The 21,020-nt window shown below is 41.7% G+C and overlaps 1 protein-coding gene across 5 annotated transcripts in view; it reads left to right on the top strand.

Moving 5' to 3' along the window:
• Positions 1-21,020, top strand: part of LOC102296449 (cadherin-20) — a 107,187-nt gene that overhangs the window by 72,612 nt on the left and 13,555 nt on the right. For 3 of the 5 annotated variants that reach the window (XM_005941898.3, XM_014339962.2, XM_005941899.3), the window contains 6 exons: positions 6,099-6,402; positions 10,511-10,805; positions 11,108-11,227; positions 16,455-16,622; positions 18,059-18,246; positions 18,646-18,899. In XM_005941898.3, the coding sequence (XP_005941960.1) occupies positions 6,184-6,402; positions 10,511-10,805; positions 11,108-11,227; positions 16,455-16,622; positions 18,059-18,246; positions 18,646-18,899 (1,244 nt within the window). In that variant the 5' untranslated portion in view covers positions 6,099-6,183. Of the gene's footprint in view, positions 1-3,918; positions 4,055-6,098; positions 6,403-10,510; positions 10,806-11,107; positions 11,228-16,454; positions 16,623-18,058; positions 18,247-18,645; positions 18,900-21,020 lie in introns of all 5 variants that reach the window. The other 2 variants (XM_042228485.1, XM_042228486.1) reach the window with 2 other exon arrangements.

Genomic DNA, 21,020 nt, shown 5'->3' with positions numbered 1-21,020 from the left:
AGAGTTCAGCCAGATTGCACACACCCCCCCTCTCTTAGCTCGATGCTGCCTTTGAAGGCTCGCCCTGTGAGCCAGCTCAGGAAACTGGGTCTTTGCTCCAGGCAGTGACGGTATAGAAACCACAAGAAGTGGTCAGCTTTATCCACACACATACAAACCACACCAGAGGCCACGCTGAAGTAAAGGCCCGTTTATTAAAAGTTAGCGCACGCAGCAGCCGAGTCTCCGTTTAATTACACGTAAATCAGTAAATAAACATTCAGAAATATACAAAAAACGACACTTCTATAGGGAATACAGCCCGTCACGCTCGGCCCTGGAAGTGAAATTAGATTCAGAAAGCCCTTCTGCATTTTGTAACAGCAGCCGCTCGGCTTATTGTGTTCGGCTTAGTGAAAGACACTTTCTCATGCCGGTTCTGCATCTCAAAAAAGTGCATCGAGGCAGCAACCTCGCCTGGGTCGGCGATATTCAGACCTTCCACATGACCATCACTCTTCACCATGCAAAATCAATTGTGGTTAACAAATTGGCCGTGACGTTTTGCCCTGCCGGGGTGGGTGGATCCCTTTTTCATGGGTCCACCCAGTTTTTAAGAACCTTTTTCCACAGTCTGGGAGGCCTCTTTTTAAAGCTGAGGTGAGTGGAGCAAAGACATGGCCACTGTGAAATTAACACTTAATAATGCTCCACATAACACTTGAACAGGGTGAACCCATACTAATGTGCCACACACTGAGCTGGCCCCTGGTAACCTCACAAAGTAAAGGGTTTGAAGAATTGAAACGTTTCTGGAAAGTATTTAATAGCATTTAAAATCAAATTAGCCACATCTTTTTTATTATCGACGAATAACTGGCCTATAAAATAAATAAATATATGAAAAATGAAAAAGATGACTTTCGAAATGTTTTTAATATTGCTTGTTTTTTACATAATGTAAAGTTTAGATCCCAAAAACAAGTTAACTTTTTGGAACTTTCCCTCAAAAATAATGAGGTTCCAAACTTGGAATGTCATGCTGTCCGAGCTTTGCTACAGGCATAACCAACTATGTGCTAACTTAGTGACTAAATAGTAGCTTTGTTGTACTTAGTTGTGTAGTATGTTCTATTTTGACAGGGTTGAGTCAAAGTGAACACAGTGTGTTGTGTACTTGCCAGAAGAAACTTTTGCAAACATTTGACTGTGACCGTCACGCTCGGTACTACCTTTTATAAGCTTTTGCAGCTTGTTGTGTCTCTCTGAACACTATATTATTCTATATATCAATATAGATGAACATTTAATACAAAACAACACGAAACAACACATGTAATGTGCATCTGTAATTCCTGAAATTACTTGTAGGTAATGAAGCATGCAATTTGGTATGGTTGCTATGGGCTCAGCATCTGCAAGCCTCTAGCGCAAATTTTGTCATGCACAGTATCCGTGTCAGAAAAGCTATGCAGATGCTTGTTTTTCGTTCTGTAAACTTTTCACTGCTGTGATTTCCAGAGGGTGGGCCACGGCCCCCTGGAGTACTATGAAGGTAATGCAGATGGGCAAAGAGTGGCCATTTACAATAAATATGTACTGTTTAAAGTCTGTTCACTGAAAAAAAGAAGCTTTTAGTCTATATGCAGAAGTGCAGAGGTAGTTTTTAGACAAAGTTTTTTCCACCTAGATCGTTTAACTGATTGTTAACTGGTAAAAAAAGAAAGAAAGAAAAAGGACACCGAGTTACCTCCAATAGCAGTGTACCATTCAGTTTATATGCTTGTAAAAGAGTAGCATGAAGTACAAATGTAACTTATTTAATCCTATTCATTCATTTTGAGAAACCTCTGTGCACAGGAAAATAAAAACGAATGTCAAGAGGATGCCAAAGCAACAGGTGTATAGAAATGTTGAACAATCAGAAAACTGCAAATAATAACCCTATGAAGTCTGACATCATGAAAGGAGTTAAAGACGCACGCGTTTGAGGCAGCGAGACAACCTTCAGTTTCAGCTTCGTTACTGAAACTTTACAGAGTTCTCAGTGACCTAAAAGGCGGCTTACATGCGGACGAAAGGACAAAACATGGAAAAGACTATGGTTTAGCAAAATACCAAATACATATGGACACGGCCTGTAAGGGAAAACTCTCAGGAATCAAATAAATTCTTCTATTAAAGATTTCTGGTGGAATCCTAAAAGACTTTTGACTAGAAACAACTTAACTTGGGAAATAAAGCTGTGTCCTCTTCACCTGCTTCTGTTAATTTTCTCTGGGGTCTTCCTCTTTTCCTGCTCCATGGCAGCTCCATCTTTAACTTCCTTTCTGTAATAAATCCACTATCCCTTCTCTGGACATAACCAAACCATCTCAGCCTTGCCTCTCTAACTCTGCCTTCAAACAGCTCAACCTAAGCTGTCCCTCTGAAAAGTGTGTTGATTCAAACCGGATTGAAACAGCATTGATGGAAGCTAGCAGTTCAATGGTCAGGCCTCAGAAGCATTCCTTCACAGTAAGTCTGTGATTAGACTAGTTTTCAATTACAGCTAGTGCAGTTCCTCCATATCTCTTCTTACCTCTCAGATTTATCTGGTACAAATTTACATGCACTGTATTTCAGGTGTTTTCTGCCTGTTGACACTGAAACCTTTGCACAAGTACCCAAAATGACCCTAAAAGTGTCTCCAAAAGCCTCTCGTAACTAACTTTCAGGACTTCTTAACTTTATGATGGCTCAGTCGGGTTTAACACCCACTCCTATGAGCACAAGTTCCACCACTTAGTTCACCTGGATGGAGGTGCTTTCTGAGTATATTCAAGCAGCAGTGACTCAGTATGAACAGGTGGAGGTACAGATTCTGTCCGTCAGTCGTACCGCAGCAGTTTGTTTTCCTCCATTGGAAGAAATCACTCACCTCACTCCCTCACGCAGGAACAGTTTGATATAGTCTGTTGTTGTCAGATCGCAGCTAATGGAGCAGCAGGTGGACTCGGAGTACGATGATACGACAATATGGTCTATCATTTTCTCACACCAGCTGCTCCCTCTGACAATCACTGTCACTCATTTTCTTCCTCCAACCCTTCCTTCCAATGCTTTCTTTCATTTTAAGACAAACACTGGACAAATTGGATGTTTCTGTAGCTTCTTTTCTATTTTGATTTGTTATTTTTCTTTTGAATACAAAGGCAGATTTTTCCACTCGGAGGAATGCTTCAGCCCGGTGGGAAAATACCTCTTTGCCTTAAGTCTTGCAAAGCTTTTTCATATGATTGCTCTGCCGCCCTCCGCCTAGCTCCTCATCCCCTCAACCCTTCATCTTCCCATCCCCTTCTATCTGCTGTTCACACCAGCTGCCGTTTTGCTTAAACAGGCGAAATGCCATAAGATTAACAGAACAGAGATGTGAAGAATGTTTTGCCAGCACAATTACGTAGCATGTCACCTCATTAGGCACGACAAAATGGAGCAAAATGCCCGGGTGCAAGCTGCGACCTTTGAGGGGAGGAGCCGAAAGGGGAGGAAGGTCTGGGAGCTAATTTGACTTCATAATGGCAACCAGTCGGCTTGAATAGGCAGAAAAGAGAGGAGCAGCGAGGTCAAGTGTCAGTCGTCCTGCCAAGCGGCCCTCGCGGGGATTGTCTTAACACACACACACACACACAGCTCAGCCTCCCGCTGACAATGCAGCCACGCCTCCCACCCTTCCCTGCCTTTTGTGCCTCTTCAACAATGATTAACTGAGTTTGGCGATTCAGGGACTCCACGGCAGCACAATGCACTCTCTCTTACAAAACATAATGGAGTCAACCAATGAGTCAAACAGTCTCTCTTTCTTCCGTTGCTGCAAACTTTCTGCTAACAGCCTCCTCTCTTCTTGCTTTTCTTTTCCTTTTATCCCCTCCCCTCCTCGCTCCCTTTTTCTACTTTCAGACCTTAAATCTGCCTATTTTCCCCTGAGCTCATTAATGCAGGAAGATGCGGGCAGATGCAGCCGTCCTCCTAATACATAAAACCAGGATGCAGATGGGAAGAGGCAGCGTAGGTGCCATGCGCTGCATGTGAAAAGGTATTGATTAACTCAGATCAATACCTTAAAAAGCATCTCCTGCAAAAATTCACAGACGTGACCTCGCTGATCTTAAGGATTCCTGTGATGCTCGTATCAAAAAAGAGCAACATGGAGGAAGATGGTATTTAGAGGCATGAAATCCTGCAACCAGGCAGCACCATAGGGGCATTCAAAACCTGCGATATGGAAGGAAGAAGAAAAAAAACGTACACAGCACACTTGTAATGAACGGTGTGCAGCGCTGAAGGGAGCTTGTTGAACACGGTGTGAGTAGAGCTGAGCAGGGGTGTTAACAGAAACACTACAATCTCAGAACATCACACCCCCGGGCCTTTTACAGGAGGTGTGAAGGAGCTCACCTCTCCTCATGACAGGAAGAGGAGGAAGGAAGAGAAAGAGTGTGCTTACACTTGCTGATGTTTTGTGTCCCGAGCTGGAGGGAAAGAAGCTGGAGCTGGTGCTTCATTATTTCTGTTATCTCCTCCAGGCTCCAAAACCTTACATTGCTTTAACATTTTTAGGGGAAGTTTGGGCAATGTAATATGAAATGTGCAGGCTTTTGTATGACTATATAATATGAGATAAAAGATGAAATGCCTGCATATAAAAGATGGAATTAGCCACCATTAGCAACAAATTAGCTTTTTGGGTTTTTGTAGCCAAAAATAACCTTGTTTGTAAGAGAGGGTGGAGTGCTACAGCTACTGTATCACACAAACACAGATACCTGCTAATTGCTGCTAAGAAACAAAAATAAAGAAGTACGATTGATGGACAGATAAATGGATTAACCGTGCAGTTCCTGAGTCCTTTTCCTTAGTTGGATGCTGTGTAGCTAAGAGTGCTAATCAGTATTAATTGAAGCGCAGATTAAGTTAACCGATAGAAAGCAGTATTCTTTGTTCAATAATTACAATAACAATGAAGTGGAAAATGAAGCCAGCGACAGAAACTGCAGTTCTAGTGTTTGCCCAACTGCAAAGTAAACTAAACTTCTGAATAGCATGAGTAGGGTGAAACTTTTTCTCACTCATCCATCTGCATGAGTGTAGCTGCTGTTACTAACAGGAATCCTGGCATCTGCTTGGGCCCATCCACTAATATTGTACTGGACCTCTCCACTGTGTGTTTGTGCTGTTGGTGCCTTTTCGACCATTTTATGTGACTAATATTGCGGCTTGCTGTGTCGTGCAGACCATCCAAGAGATCTGTGCATTAACTGAAATGAATGAAATTCTAGTGTTTTATTTTATTAGTCCTTTCTCACAAAGTTTATGGAGGTTGCTTTGTGGAGGAAGCTGATAAATTAGACTGACTAATTTTTGCTGCCAGCCTCAAGTGGCCATAAGAGGAACTACAGTTTTAGTGACTTCATCTTGTTGTCATGACTATTAAAGCTGGTTGGCTGTTGGCCTAGCTTGGTACTGGTTGCCTTACTATTAAAATTTAAAAATGCACCTGCCAGTGCTTCTGATGCTCGCTACTTTATATAATACATTCAAATAGAAATGACAAACAGTGGTTTGGAAGTTACATTAGTCTGTTCAGTTCCTGAATTTTGTACACCTACGGACTGATTTGATGTACTTAAATGACCCATAAAAACCACAAAAGGTCATCTTCATTCTAAGGCAATCCTCACTAGAGATGTTATAGTTACACATACCTGTGACATCAACAGTCTTTTTGTTTTCATTTTATAACTTTTAAAGAGAAAAAATACAGCACAACTTTTTTTGGTTTACCTAAAAGCAACAAAAAAAAATCTGAAGAACATGTACCCATTCTCCTCATTTCTTTCCAACTCCACATCGCCAGTACAAGAGGAACCCTCTCATTCAGCCGTTATAAGGCTCACACAGATACACAGCTCATCATAAATCTACAAAAGCTCAGTAGTAGAGAAATAATCTGGAGTCAGTGGAAATGTCCTTGTTGTATCCCGTGGCGCTGTTGGAGACCTGTGGATGACACATATTAACAGAAATGAATGTGTCCAGAATCTGAGACTCATCTGTGCTCTTCCTTTTTTCTCTTCCAGCAGCCACAAAGACGGGACCCAGGAAATAGCTCCACTTGTCAAGAAAAAGGGAAAAGTCTTTTCAAATACTACTCCGTGTTTCACGATGGGAGACCGAGTGCATCTTCCAGCAGTTGCATGGACCTTGCTCCCCGTGGCTCTTGGCATTTTGACCCTTCTGCCTCATAGCCTTCTGGGTACGCCGGCAGAGGAGGAACATGTAGGGAGCTCAGCACTGCTGCAACGGGCAAAGCGAAGCTGGGTGTGGAATCAGTTCTTTGTCCTGGAGGAGTATACTGGACTGGAACCACTTTATATTGGAAAGGTCAGTCTTCACTATAAGTTGCACTTTATGGACATGAACATGCACGTACATGTGGAGGTATAAGATGCAAAGAGTGCGGGTTTCTAGCCTTGCAGAGAGCATGGTTTCTAAGTAACCTTTGAACTGATAGGTGCTGCAAAGTGAATTTAACTCCAACTCCTTCAAACAGAGCAAACTAAAAGATCTATAGGGGAGCTCTACTGCTGGAGGTCATCGGCAGCTTGGCTAGAGCTGAGCACATGAATACAAAAAGAGAAGATCATGGGTGGGCAAAGGCAAGCTTCAATAAACACAAGAAGAAGAAAAAAGAAAAAGAAATTCCAAATTTAATCCCTGGATGCACTGAGTTCTTCTGAGAGACAGCCTCTCTTCTGTCCACTTTGAACCAGAGCCAGACAGCAGTGATTGAGTTAATTGACTCGAACCGAAGCTTCAGTCGGTCTCCGTTTCTCAGAAGTGGACGGCACATCTGCAGCACCGCTGACATGCTCTCACAAGAGCAGAGGAGAGGTGCTCACAATGGAGCACTTTGATTGCTCGCTTGCTAAAGTGAATTGAACATTTGATCAATAGTTGTAATTCTAGTCATCATCGGCAGAGAGAAGCATCATTTCTGCAAGCTCAAACTTTAAAAAAAAATGCCATTATATCACTAAAAAAGATTTCTCTGGAAAGAGAGAAAGCAAAAAAATAATTTAGTGTCAAGTGCCTGCACAAATCTGAGTCGATTTAGGAGCCATTTCACTGAGTATTACTCTCACAGTATAGAAATTGGCTGCAGGAGCACATGTTTTCTTTTAGTTTCAACAAATACAGAAGTAATAATGTATCTAAATTTAAACAAAATGCTCATGCCTGCTATTTTTTCTTACTGTGAAGCCAATTTTAACCAATTTACGAGCAACAAACAAGTATTATCAGTGCAGCTAACACCACAGACACTATGAAAGATGGATGTGAAGCCAGTGCTTATTGAAGTCTTTCTTTTTTCTGAACTCAACCACCAGGTTTGGGTCATTCTGAGTAAAATATTAACTCAATTGTGGAAGTTTTGGTCTTTCTGAGAATGCTGATTGGCTAATGACTTGTGATTGATGAATCACTCACTTATCACAGCTGGTTTCAAAACACCAAGAAAATGCTTTTTGCTATTCCTGAATAGCTAAAAGTATAAAGCCCCGATTTCAGAACTACCACTCCCTCAATATCCCTCATCAGCTTTTAAAGCACTGCAGTATTAACTGCTCATCCTCAGAAATCACCCTTTGGGAGTGATGCAAACCTGCTTTAATTAGTCTTCTGAAATAATTTCACTACCACCGCTTGGGAATACTGAGGAAAATGTCAGATTCCTAAAAGCCATGTGCTTATGCAGACAGAGAGATCTTCAGGAAAAATATTACTTCCACTTAAATATGGCGTGAAAAATTTCTGTACCGTGTTTCTCCTCATCTCTAATTTTTTCACACTGAATGGATAAAGTGATTCTAACAGGCCGAGCTACAACCCAAAGGGCCACTCAAGTCCGGGACAAAGCAGAAGATGTATTGCAGCCTCCGTCCTTAGTTTGCTTCCCCTCAGTTCTCCCTACCTCTGCTGAGGAACTTTGTATTCAGAGCCGCTGGGTTGTTGGAGGTTTGGGGGTTTGGGCCAAAGCTGAGAAGGAGCAGGTAATTGATAGCCCGAGTGTCAAACTTGCTACTTTCAAAGGCTTTGAAGGAAAGGAGGCACTGGAGCCGGAGAAGGTGGATAAGCAGAGGAAAGCTGAGCCTGTGATATATCACTACCAGACACAGGGCTAAAGTCCACAATGAGGTGCTGATTAGGAAATCTATTCTGGGCTGAGCTGGGCTTTGCAGGAGAGCGTGCAGGTGGGCATGTTGTCGGCAGTGATAGGAAAAGCTGTATTGTCTGCGTCTCGGCAATGAAAGATATTATAAAAACTACTAGTGCATTATCACTGGCATAACAAGTAGCAAAACTTTTAGCCGTTCAACCACCTCGGCTCGGCCCCAGATGAGAAAAACAGCCAAAGGAAGTGTGTCTTGAAAGGAGTGTTTGCAGATTTAGTGCTGTGTTGTGGCCTGGCTGCACACCTGTTGATTATATATGAGACAGACTGGGGGGCATTTAATTTCACTCCGCTAGTGTGATGGCAGCAAGCACTCATCATACGCAGAGGCCCTTTAAGTACAAAGTAAAGTCTGATTGCAGATCAACAGGATGACATTTGCTCTTAGAGGCTACAAAAGGCTTCTGATTGCACTGCAGGGTCTCGGGCAACAGGCTGTAAGCTGTGATTACATGTCTACTTCCAGCAACAATATTAAGAGCAACACATAAGCACACACCATCCCTGGAGGTCAAGAATTTTACAATTTTGGGGGACTCAAATCAGTTTGACAGTAATGCATTAATTTATCATAAGGACATTTCATGTTTTTCCAGATTATTTAGACTACAAAGTAAAAACCATTAACAATGAGCCCTGGTGAGGTCAAAATTAGTTAATTGCTAATCACATTACATCAAATTACATCAGGAAAAGCTTAGATCCAGGTGCTAAAATCATCACATACCCACTGATCTGAAGTGGGCCAGACTGGGAACTCTATTGGTACATATCCTACATATCGCAGAAAACATTCAGTGAAAAGAAGTTTAACTACAAATTGTAGTGCAGCGCAAACCAACCAGCACAGCTCGACATGCTTGTCGACACAACAAATTACAGGACAATGTTAATTTGCAAAAAAGTGCTGAATTTATATATCTATTTGTTTATTTGTTTTCTTTTTTGTTTTTCTTTTACTGTGACTTAACTGTAAAAAAACAAACAAACAACAAAAACTGGAAATTTTCTGTTATTTAATGTAATACGAACAATAATAAGCAATTTTACTACAACCAAAGTACTTTGATGCAGTACGACGAGCAACGTGAGGTCTTTGCTAGTGAGACATTCTGGCCCCACCCGGGTCTTAGGTTTGACACCCCTGGCTGAAACCGTGGAGTAACCTCTGGGGCTGAAAAAAGATGAAAAAAAAAACTGATAAAGCGACATCACTTGAATTATGTTCTTCTGATTTTATTTTACCTACTTTTGATTCAGAGCGTATCTTATATTCCATTACTGACGAGAGAAGAGGGAGTAAAACGGAGCAGGTGGTCAAATGAAAGCTGTTAATGAAGAATCATCTTCAGCAAGCAAATCATCAGAAGATCAAAATGAATCCCTGACAAAGGCAAAGATGCTTTAATTCATCTTGTTCTCTTGAATCAAAGGTTTGAGTGCGCTGCAGCAGATTTTAGATAACAAATTACTTACCCAAATTTGACAATATCCATGAAGCATCACCTTAACCATTGTCAACAATGCCAGCATATGCATTGATTTTTTTTTTAACCTACTCAACCTATTTGCTATTCAAACCGTCTCTTTGTTAGGGCCAGTCAATAAGACTAAAGCTGTTTACAGGGGGAGGGGCTTAAATGGCTTGTTTCAGACAGAGAATCCAAAGCCCCTGACAGAGCCCTTCTAATAAAAGCCCAAAATAAAAATATGGAGCTGGAAAGGAGCACAACAAGTCCACTTTAAGAAAGTTACCCTGTAGCTGTGTTGTGCACACTGAATCATGGCTACTCTTACACTCCTAACAGTCAGGTTGCAAAAATGTGAAATAGCAAATTTTCATCACATACTTTACTGTTCTTTGATAACTTGACTAATTCCCTAAATAGGGAGCCACATTGTTCCAGGCATGTACTACAGCCTCTTTTCTTGTGTATCCTCATTTCTGGGTGTGTGGTTTTTTTCTGCAGCAACTATAACACATGTTTAGTTGGACTGAGATCATGAGGTTGACTTGGACGTTGCTTCATTTGTCCCAGTAAAGCTGTTTGTTTGTCATTTCTGTATGCTTAGGATCGCTGTGCTGTTGCATTTTTCTAAAATTGGAAGATACGACCTAATTATCATTCCCAAAACATGTCAATGCCCTAATACTTTTGGACTGCACCATTTGTCTGTTGTACTGTCAACTTATGACTGGTCTTTCATGCTGGTCATGAGAATTTCACTTTTAACTAACAACTCTGAACCGCACAGCTCCACTCAGACATGGACAAAGGTGATGGCTCCATTAAGTACATCCTCACGGGGGAAGGGGCGGGAACCACGTTCACCATCGATGACAGCACGGGGGACATCCACGCAATCCAGAGGCTGGACCGAGAGGTGAAGGCTCAGTACATACTCCGTGCACAGGCCCGCAACCGCCTCACGGACAGGCCCCTAGAGCCCGAGTCCGAGTTCATCGTCAAGATCCAGGACATCAACGACAACGAGCCGAGATTTCTAGATGGCCCATACCAGGCGACTGTGCCTGAGATGTCCAAAATAGGTAAGCAGAAGGAAAAGGAAAGGCGGGCGCATGGTAGGAGACAGAAACAAAAATGTTCTCTGTGCATGTTTGTCCATGTTTGCAGCCATGGCGAACAATAACAAAGTGCATAAAAGCCCTTCAGAGTTGACGCTGTTGCTTGTTCTTACAGCCTCGTTTCCATCTGCTTCATTCACAATTCATAAAGATACTTTTAAAGTAAATAAGCACAGTTAGTTTGTGTCTACAGATGGAGAAATCTCCACCTAAGAGGATGCTTCCTATTTATAACTGCATCATCTCCCGCTAACCTCTGCTTCCAGGAACATCTGTGATCCAGCTGACCGCTACAGATGCTGACGACCCCACATATGGCAACAGCGCACGTGTGGTCTACAGCATCCTGGAGGGCCAGCCTTATTTCTCTGTAGATGCCAAGACTGGTACGAAGCTGCAAAACCACTCATTGCATGCAGAAGCTGGAAATTTCAAGCTTCACCAGCTACTAACTATTTTATGAGCTCCATATGAATTTGTAATTACTCAAAATGATGTCAGATGACCCGATAAAGTCCACAAACTTCCTTAAGATTTATTAACAGGCACCTACCACCTCTTTTTTAACACTATATCACACTGATTTTGTCTGATTTTAGCAGTCCACACCCCTGTGTATACCAAACCGACTTTGAATGTAGGAAGCTCAGCATGGTTCCTGTTGTTGCTATGAGACTACCGAACACTTGTCTGAAACGCGACGCAACTTGCCACGTCTCTAAATCCTGGCACCCGACAAAAAAAGAGCTCAAAGTGTGACTTTTCTGTTGAAAATGAGGACAGAATAAGACAGACGGCGCCTCATAGCATGGAGAGCAAACGCTTGGAGAAATATAAAATTAAATACTATGTATTTTGCAGTATACTTTTAACCATCTTGCTGGTTTCTTCTCACCTGCTTTCTCTTTTTTATCTCTTTCCAAGCAGCAGTTGAGTCCCAGTTACCAGCTTATATTTTGAGTATTTTCTTCTGAGATGATGAATCCATCAATGGTGACAGAAAATATACAATTATTTATTTTTTAAGTCATTTTATTAGTAAAGGACTATTTGAAGTTTTTGAGAAACCTGCTTTAACCCACATCCTGTGAGCCTAGCTTAGCATAAAGACTGGATCAAGAAACAAACAGCATACTTGGCTTTGTATTATGTATTTCTTGCAAATGCTTTTGATCACACAGCTTGACCTTCTTCATTTCAATCAGTACCAGAAGTAATTAAAAGTAATTATTAGTATACAGTAGATAATAAAAGGGAGTGTTGCACCCTGTACTTAAAGCTAAATGATATAGGCTACTACATTTGACAAAAGTCAGGGCCCCAAACTTATGTGTGGCGTACTCCCTTTGGTTGCAGCGAAGATTTAAAAAAAAAGAAGCAGTTTTTGGTTTACGGGCAAAAACTGAGTCACTTCCCTGAGACTCTCACATTAAAATGTCGGTCTTTATAGCAGAAATAAATACGTTTACAGCTTGCTACAACCTGTCTGTATATTTAGGATAATTGTGCTGTTGCCTTGATTTAAAACTGCAACCTAACCACCTGGGTTTTTTCAGGCTTTAAGTTTTCTATTATTGCTGTGGCGACCTTGACTTGCAGCTGGAAGCCACAGCTTCACTTTCTCTAATTTGAGTCACTGAACTAGATTTTGTGTCTTTTTTTAGTGATGTTAGTGCCTTTTACCAACTAATATTCCATTATGTTGCATCCAGTTAACTAATTAAATGTTGTCAAGTATGCAACTACACCATTTTAACACTCCTAGTGTCACACATACATTCATACAGTGTTTTTATCTAGACATAACATTACACACATGAAGCACTGGGGTAACTAGCTGGTTCAGCATCTTACTCAATGGTGCTTCAGACCATTGATGGGAGGAGCCAAGTATCCAACCATCCAACCAGCCACAGCTGCCCCCAAAAGACAGGAAGAATAATGCACGAATACTAACTGCAGATAAGAAACAGAGTACAGCAACATGGAGACTAACCAGGGACCTCAGGATGACAACAGACGATCCCAAAAAGGGAGACAGGAATATTTACACACTGAGGGTGTTTAAAAAAGTGGAGACATTTTTGGTAGTGCACTTCCACCTTTGTGTATTTATCATTTTCCTGTTTCAACATGACAGTGCTTCAGTGCGTGAAGCCAGCGTACAGCATGGTGTGGAAAAAAACTGGACTTGTTCAGACAAAGCTCTGACTTTGACCATCTAACAGCTTTGGGATGAACTAAATTATCAACCCACAAGCGTGAGAGACCTCTCCAATACTCTTGGGTCTGAATTAGATCAAACTACTGCAGCCAGGTATATTTTAAAAGAAGAAGAATAAAGATTATTGGTTGGCCAGCGTGTTTTACAAAATAACAGCATATAAAAATAAGGTAAACATAACTTGTAAAAGAGGAAGATTTCTTTAAACCTGTAGCTTTCTAGGATGTGGTTAAAGGATTTACTACAATGTCCAAAAATCCATTAGTACCTCTGGCCAGTGTTTAACACAGCTGTCCCGTTTCTTTGTCAGCACAGAATCTGTTGCCAAACCGCTGAGGGTGCACTGCCCATCAACAGCCAGTCAGACTACTGCTACCGCTGCTGCTGTAGGTCGGCTCTGCAGCCATCAATCAGCCTCACTGCCTCGACTATAGGCACAGCTTTTATTAGTGCTGCCACAATGTACAACTTAAACACAGACAGCCTTGGAGCTGCCCGCAACTTGAACTCCTTTTCTGATTCTATAGCACAAAACTTTTACCTTGCATGAATTGTGCTGCAGATTTAAAATAAAAGCTATTTAAAAAAGCACGCAAATGCGATTCAGAGAAATTAGGCTGTAAGCCAATAGTGAGGTGTAGTTGCAGGGTTGAGGTTGGTTACGTGCACTTTAACTGTGCAGCTATGCAAAAAAATACCTTATTTAATCCTCTAGAAGCAACAATTTCTTACTTTTCTTTGCTCTCATTTTCAGTTCAAACTAAAGTAAATGTGATTATTTCCACTTCTTGATTAGGACACTGAGTGATAACTTCATTAGGAACACCTGTGCATCTGTGTAATTATGTGCTCATCTGATCACGCAATCATGTGTTTGCAGAGCAAAACATTAAAGTCTGCAGATAAGTCCGAATGCTTACTTAATCTAAACATAAAACATCAGAATCAGGAGAAATGTGGTTTTTCTCCAACTGCTGATATTGTGAGATTTCCACCACACAGCTGCTTCTGGAGTTCAGTTAGGTGAGAGGTCAGCTGGCAGACCGGTTGGAGCTGGCAGACAGTAGCATAGATAACCAATCTTTACGTCCGTGCTGAGAAAGAAAGCATTTGAGTCAGAGGTGGACAGGCTACAACAGCAAAGGACCACATTGAGTCTGACTGAGGCAGCAGAGGTCACAGACTCACTAAAACTGGACAAAAATGTATCTTGGTCTGATTAGTCTCCTTTTTGTCCTAAAGCTGCAGATAGCAGGCTCAAATCTATGGTCAGAGATGATGTTTTCAGTACCACAGTTGACCTTTTCTAGAAGCAAGTCACGTTAAGTCAGGTACTGCAAAATTATTTTGAAGTCCACTAAATATGAAGCCACAAAGTTTGATTCTTTTGACTCAAAATAGAATCTAAAAAGGACATTATTACATCTTCATGACCACCACCACATTGTTGTTATTTTTTTTTTTCAAAGTCATGGTAGTCTTAGGTGCTTGAAGGCAACTCTTTTTTTAGGTCCTTGAAAATGATATCATCGATCAGTCGCCTACAGATATATTTTGAGATCCCATCTGTTTCAACTCCCACTCACATCTAGATGCATCTGACCCTAATAACTCTCATGATAACAACGTAAGTCAAACCTCAGGTCTACTTCTAAGGTGACAACTCCACCAGGGTTTAACTGGCTGAGAATCCCATCAGCTGTTAAAACCTAAAACCTCTTGGATGAGAAATTGGCAAATTGTATGAGTGCAACACCTATACCTGCTAATTAGTGCTAATTAACTAGATTTTCTCACCCAAACTGAAACAAAAGCTTCTTGGGCAGGCTGTTTTTAGTAGCAGCCCATATTATTTGTCAGGTAATTCAATTAGGCGGTTCAGAGGTCCAGTTCGTTGACTCCCATTAGCAGAGGTGAAGTCTACCAACTACCAAAGACAGAATAAACAGGAACATAGGAACATGATGCATCTCACTGGTTGGTGAAGTCACGCTACAAATAAATCAAAATCAAGTGAACGAGTGAGCATCACCAGGATAATAGTCCTTTCTGACCAATTTTTAATTTGGCTACATCGTATGTACTGTCTATGGCAAATACCTGTGCATTCATCTGCTGGTGCCAGACCCCTAACTCATCCAGGTTGATGATTCAAAACGTAGTGCCCTTTGTAGAGAAACTATCCGTAAAGGCCAGAAAATTTTTTTTATATCAGGCTATAAAGATGTTTTTGAAAGCTGCAGCTTTTTGCACATCTGTGCTAACTTGGTCAGTGTCTGCTTGTCCCACAAAAACTCTGGACAAATTCAATCTAAAGTCATGCTATGGCTACAACAGCAAAGCAAAAAGAATGCTTATCAACATTTCTACCACATTAACAAGTAGATATGTCTGCTGCTGCACAATTAAAATTGTCCCAAACCTCTGCTCTGTGCATGTCTCAGTGCAACAAGATGATTGGCTTTCATATTTCTCAGCTTGGGTGTTGATTGACTCTTTGTGGTCTGGGACATTTGCCCGTAGATTTTGATTCATTATTATCTAAATACCATGTCTCCCCCTAAACGTTCCTGGTCATTCGCATGGTTTACAATCTCCTAATGACTGCTCTCAGCATGATAATGCACCATGTCACAAAGCCAAAAAAGTAATTTGAACCTGGTTTCATTAACATGACAATGAGATTATTGGGCTTAAGTGGCATCCACTGTAATGATGCACAGATTGCACATATGTCCGCAGGCACAGTGGTTAATCTGCATAAAAATTAACATCCTGAAAAACAGAGGATGGTTTGTGAGATGCATCATTAATGAGGAAAATATTAATTATGATTTCTAAAAAAACCTTTTTCATTTTTCATCAGGCATAAACTAGACTGCCATTCTGCTAGCTTGCACAATTTAAAATTTAAAAACAGTGTACAGTTGCCATAGCATCATATCATACTAACATATTGGATATCCAAATGAGAAATAACAGTAATGTGTGTTCGGGTGGGGGACTCTAAATTAGAGAAACTAATTAGTTGTGGTGTGTGGTGCGAGGATGATTTATGCATGCATGTGTATTAGGATGACACTGGACTCCTCTCAAGCCCCCCAGGCACCAGCAGATCACCTTTTGGATGTAGCAGAATGCACATTTACTGGCGACTTTATTTGGTACACCTTGCTAGCGATGGGTTTGAACTCTTTTTGCCTTCATGACTTGCGTAATTCTTCATGCACAGATTCAACGAGATGCTGGAAAAATCCCTCATGAACAGACAGAGATCAATATAAAATCAGTTGATCATCAAGGTTTTACGTTCATTTCAGGACACCATCCTTTGGCTGTTTCACCTCAGTCTGTGTCAACTGACTTTTAATTTGCCTCTCTGTTTTTAGGCGTGGTCCGTGTGTCCCTGGCAGACATGGACCGCGAGACCAGAGAAAACTACACTGTGGTCATCCAGGCGAAGGACATGGGCGGGCAGCTGGGGGGGCTAGCCGGCACCACTACTGTCAACATCACGCTCAGCGACATCAACGACAACCCGCCCATGTTTGACCAAAGTAAGCAACCCTCTGCAGATGTTTTTCTTAGTTTTATTGATTTTCTACCTGAACCCATATCAGCCTCGAGGAGGAGCAACATGTACTTTGTCTCAGCAGCTATGAAACAGCAGCGTGTGATATACTGCAGGAAAACTTCGAAAAGAAAAAGAAAAAGCCTCTGAGTATATACAAACTGTGCAGCTTTGAGCTATGACTCCCTGAGGTAATGAGGGCTGAAACAAAGCATTACTTTAAATGTCAGAAGATATTCTTCCAGCGAGCTGATTTGTCCAACCAGCAGTCCACAAATTAGCTCTTAATTTTTATCAGACAAATGACTGAACTAATAGGAAAAACAAACAACCATTTAACTTCTACTGCAGTAAACACTTTTTTTAATCTTCATAAGAAGTCCTCTTTTCAAAGTTAAGTTTTGGAGTCTCTGGAGAAAGCTCAGATGTCGTTCTTTAGGAAGACCTTATCATGCAGTTTTATATATTTATGGTTCAGCATAATACTGATACTGTTTTATTATTTTTGGTAAGAAGTAGGATTAAGTCTCGATTTTGAGCCAGTTGGTGTTTTTGCTTTCTGGAAGCTTGGCCTTAAAATGATGCTGACTTTACACTGAACTCTGCCTTGTGCATTATAGTACAGCCTGAGCGTGCTGCAGCTGAGACAGGCCAGGAACCCAAACTCAGAGCCCTGAAATGGCCCTGAGATCACTGTTTAGTTTCAGGGTTGACACCTCACTCGTGGTGTGCTTTGTGTATTTTTAAAACTGCCCCCAATAAGAACGGTGCAAAACTATTCATCTCTACATCTATCCACTTCATTTCTCTGGAGAACCCAAGCCATTAGCCCCTCTGTCCACTTCTAGCCACCAATCCCCAGTCATTTACCCTCTGGCCTCCTCCCTCCCTCCCTCTTCTCCTTCTTCCCAGCCACCAGACGCCCCATGCTGTCTCTTTCAATATACCAATTTCTACTTCTCTCATTAGGTCAGGGGTTTGTCTAGCTGTCTGCGGTCATCTCGGCTTGGCCGACCGGTGGCTTCGCTCTTAGACAAAGAAAACACCCAGCGCCCACTTCCTCCTCCATCACCAGTCCCCAAACCAATTAACGCCATCACTCCGATGGAACTTTGATCGGTTGTGAAGAGCTTCAGGGATTCCCCTCCAACAAACACAATGTGCAAGCGTTTTGCTTTAAGGCTGCGGGGAGCTCCACAAATTGGGCAGCTGTCACCTCTTCTTTGAGGTTAAACGGTAGATGAAATTCAAGCCGACCCATGAGACAGTAGATAACCCAATTGTGAGGCGTTTATGGAGCCATTTATTTCATCCGGCTTGAGATGTGGTTTGGTGACAAGAGGAGCCGAAGAGGTTTGGCTCCCTCTAGAGGACTGAAAAGTGAACCCGTTTGATTACACTCATGTTAATCTGTGTCTTCAGGGCTGTACCAGATGAGTATTCCTGAGTCGGCTCCTGTGGGGTCGGTGGTGGGACGCATCTGGGCGAAGGACAGGGACATTGGGGTCAATGCTGAGATGAAGTACAGCATCATCGATGGGGATGGAAGGGACACCTTTGACATCAGCACCGACCCTACAAACCTCTTTGGCATCATCACAGTGAAAAAGGTACAGACTAAAGATGATATTATGATATAGATATTAACTATCCAATTTCTTTTTCTTTTTTTAAAAAAGAAACAGTCCATTTTTTATCATTTACAAAAGGCTGAAAGCCTTCTTTGTCCTACACTCAAAAGTCCCTTCAGGAATCTATCAATTTAATTTCACCTTGAGTGAGGGAAAGATCACATTCTTTTTGCAGCATCTCTTCAGTAAATTCAGCACTGAAATAAATACTTAATATTCATTTTTTATTTTGAGCTGGACAGTTCCTAGCAGATAGGCCCAGCGTTTGCTGATTTTACCATGAAATACCAGCAGTTTAACCTTTTAATCTCAATCCACGTCTTAACCCCAGAGGTCATTTTTAAAAGTTTAAAATCTTTTTGTGTGTTACCCCATCAGCCGCTAAACTTTGAGATCAAGCCAAGCTACACTCTAAAGGTGGAGGGAGCCAACACCCACTTGGATCCGGCCTTTCGCCACCGCGGGCCCTTCAAGGACGTCACCATCGTGCACGTGAGCATAGAGGACGTGGACGAGCCCCCGCTGTTCGACTCGCCGGCGTACTACGTCGAGCTGCCAGAGGACGCAGAGATCGGGACTATGGTGAAGACCGTGTCAGCGAGGGATCCGGATGCTGCCAACAACACTGTGAGGTGAGGATGACAAATAAACCACTCCAGATTTTGTGTGCTTCAGTAGTTTTGCAGTTTTACTGCAAACATGCTTACTGTGCAAGAGTTTAGTCTACATTTTAAGCATTTAAATAGGTCAATAAATACCCTTGATACGACAAAAAAACCACCTCAAAGGCAAAGTTTCTATTTTTTGTGATAATGCTCCAGTTATGTGCTTCGTATGGTTTGATTTAGCAGAATTTCTGTGCAGATGTGTGGCAGAAACAGTCTGCTGGAAGTCCTCTTTGTTGTTTCTACTGGCTTCAGATTTTATGCACCAACACTGTAATATATGTAGATACAAGATGCTGAATATAAGGTGTGGCCTTATCTGGATGTGATGCTAGCAGTCACTGTCTAAACATGGACTGCACAATCTGTATCTGAGGATTTTTTCTCCATTCTTGGATAAGTGTAGCCTTCAGTGGGTGCAAAGGTCACTGATTGAGCCTGATGAAGGCATCAACCCAACATGTTCAGAGACACAGGGACTAAATGGTGGCTAGAGAAGTCTGTATATGGCACAAGCTTAGGTTGGAATGCCTCATCTCGGTAGCTCAGATTCCACCAGAAACAATCAGATCAGGTATGGTGCTCTCATGGATATGCATGCCAACATCCTGCATGCCAACAGCCCAGCCTCGATCAGCTTCTGAGACCACTGGCTTCAGAAGCAGTAAACTGAACCAATTCTGAGATGCATCAATGAGTTAATTTGTGTTCGGCAAACAAATTACCCATCCCATTGACTAAAACCAGTCAACTGGAACCAAGACAGACTCACAGAATGTGTTTGGGTTCTCTCAGAGATTAAACTTATGCACTGAGGGGTGAATTTAAAACAGAGGTTAAAAAAAATTCCCACTCTTCACCTTTAAATATGGATATTTTTTAAGCAACTCTTCTATAAGCTTGGAAACTTATAAACCAAAATGTATTTAAAATATGTCGGTAATTTTCATTGATTTCATCACAATTTTACCAGCGTTGTCAATTCAGTAATTTAATAATGTAAGTCTATCTGGAGCATCATATTTAGTTAAATCTGCATTTTCATTAGTTTAAAGTAAAATAAGAGTAAAGTAACCTGTTTACCAGCAGGGGGCAGCATAACAACACAACTCACAGCTGGCTGCAGCTGCAGGCTGATATGACTGAGCTCCCATTTATCCACATATATGTTCAGAGCAGGACAGCTGACACGAGATAGAGGACTAATCTGTGTAACAACCAAAGACCACGCAGAAGTAGAGACGCTGACGACGTATGTCATTTATTTCAGTCTGGTTTGTTCTCAGGTAGAACAGATGTTGCGTGGTGCGTTGATCGTCCAGACTGCACCTTTCATAAACTAATTAGACATAAAGCCTTTTAATTAGGCTATTAATCATCTGAAGGAATGAGCGGCTGCGGGGGTGACTGAGTGCTTCACACAAGCTGCACCTCGTCCCAGCTTTCCCTTTTTTCCACCTCGATCAGGGTGAAAAGTAAAGGAAGACGATGTAGATGACTCCTGTGTGCGTTTGCTGCTCACTTCATCCGTCTGCACGGACACTCAGCAGTTTAACCCGAGTGCTGTGTCAGGGTTTTCGTCCTCTTTCACTCATAGATATTGACTTCTATTGTTTCCCCCTTCACTGACAGGTAACACGTCATGCAACTCAACTGTATAACAGTACTGCAAGTCTTAAGTCATCCCCAATTTCTTCATATTTTGCTAGTGAGATGAGGAAATAGGTGATTTATTTAAACATGTGCAAATGTACATGGACATACATGTGCATACCTGCAACACATGCAAAACAAAACACAGAAAATATTTACAGAAACAGTTTTGAGGATCCTAATGAGCTTGAAAGTCGATTTCTGGTAGGAGCACCTTTATTTTTCAACACAGCCTGAACTCTCTTAGGAAAGCTTCCTTATCATTTATTTAAGTAGTCTTTAGGAACAATCCTCCAACCTTCTTAAAGGAAAAGCTCATCTTTGGATGTTAGCTACCTTCAGATGACCCCACACTTCTACTGTAATGTGGAGGTCCGAGCTCTGAGGAGGACAATCTACGACTGATTGTGTTTTTCTACCCAGGTATGATTTTAC

The sequence above is a fragment of the Haplochromis burtoni genome, unplaced genomic scaffold (assembly GCF_018398535.1).
Source record: "Haplochromis burtoni strain Fernald_Lab_line unplaced genomic scaffold, NCSU_Asbu1 Contig_326, whole genome shotgun sequence".
NCBI classification, from domain to species: domain Eukaryota; kingdom Metazoa; phylum Chordata; class Actinopteri; order Cichliformes; family Cichlidae; genus Haplochromis; species Haplochromis burtoni.
Note: the sequence above shows the minus strand (reverse complement) of the source record. Positions and strands in the feature narration are given on the sequence as shown.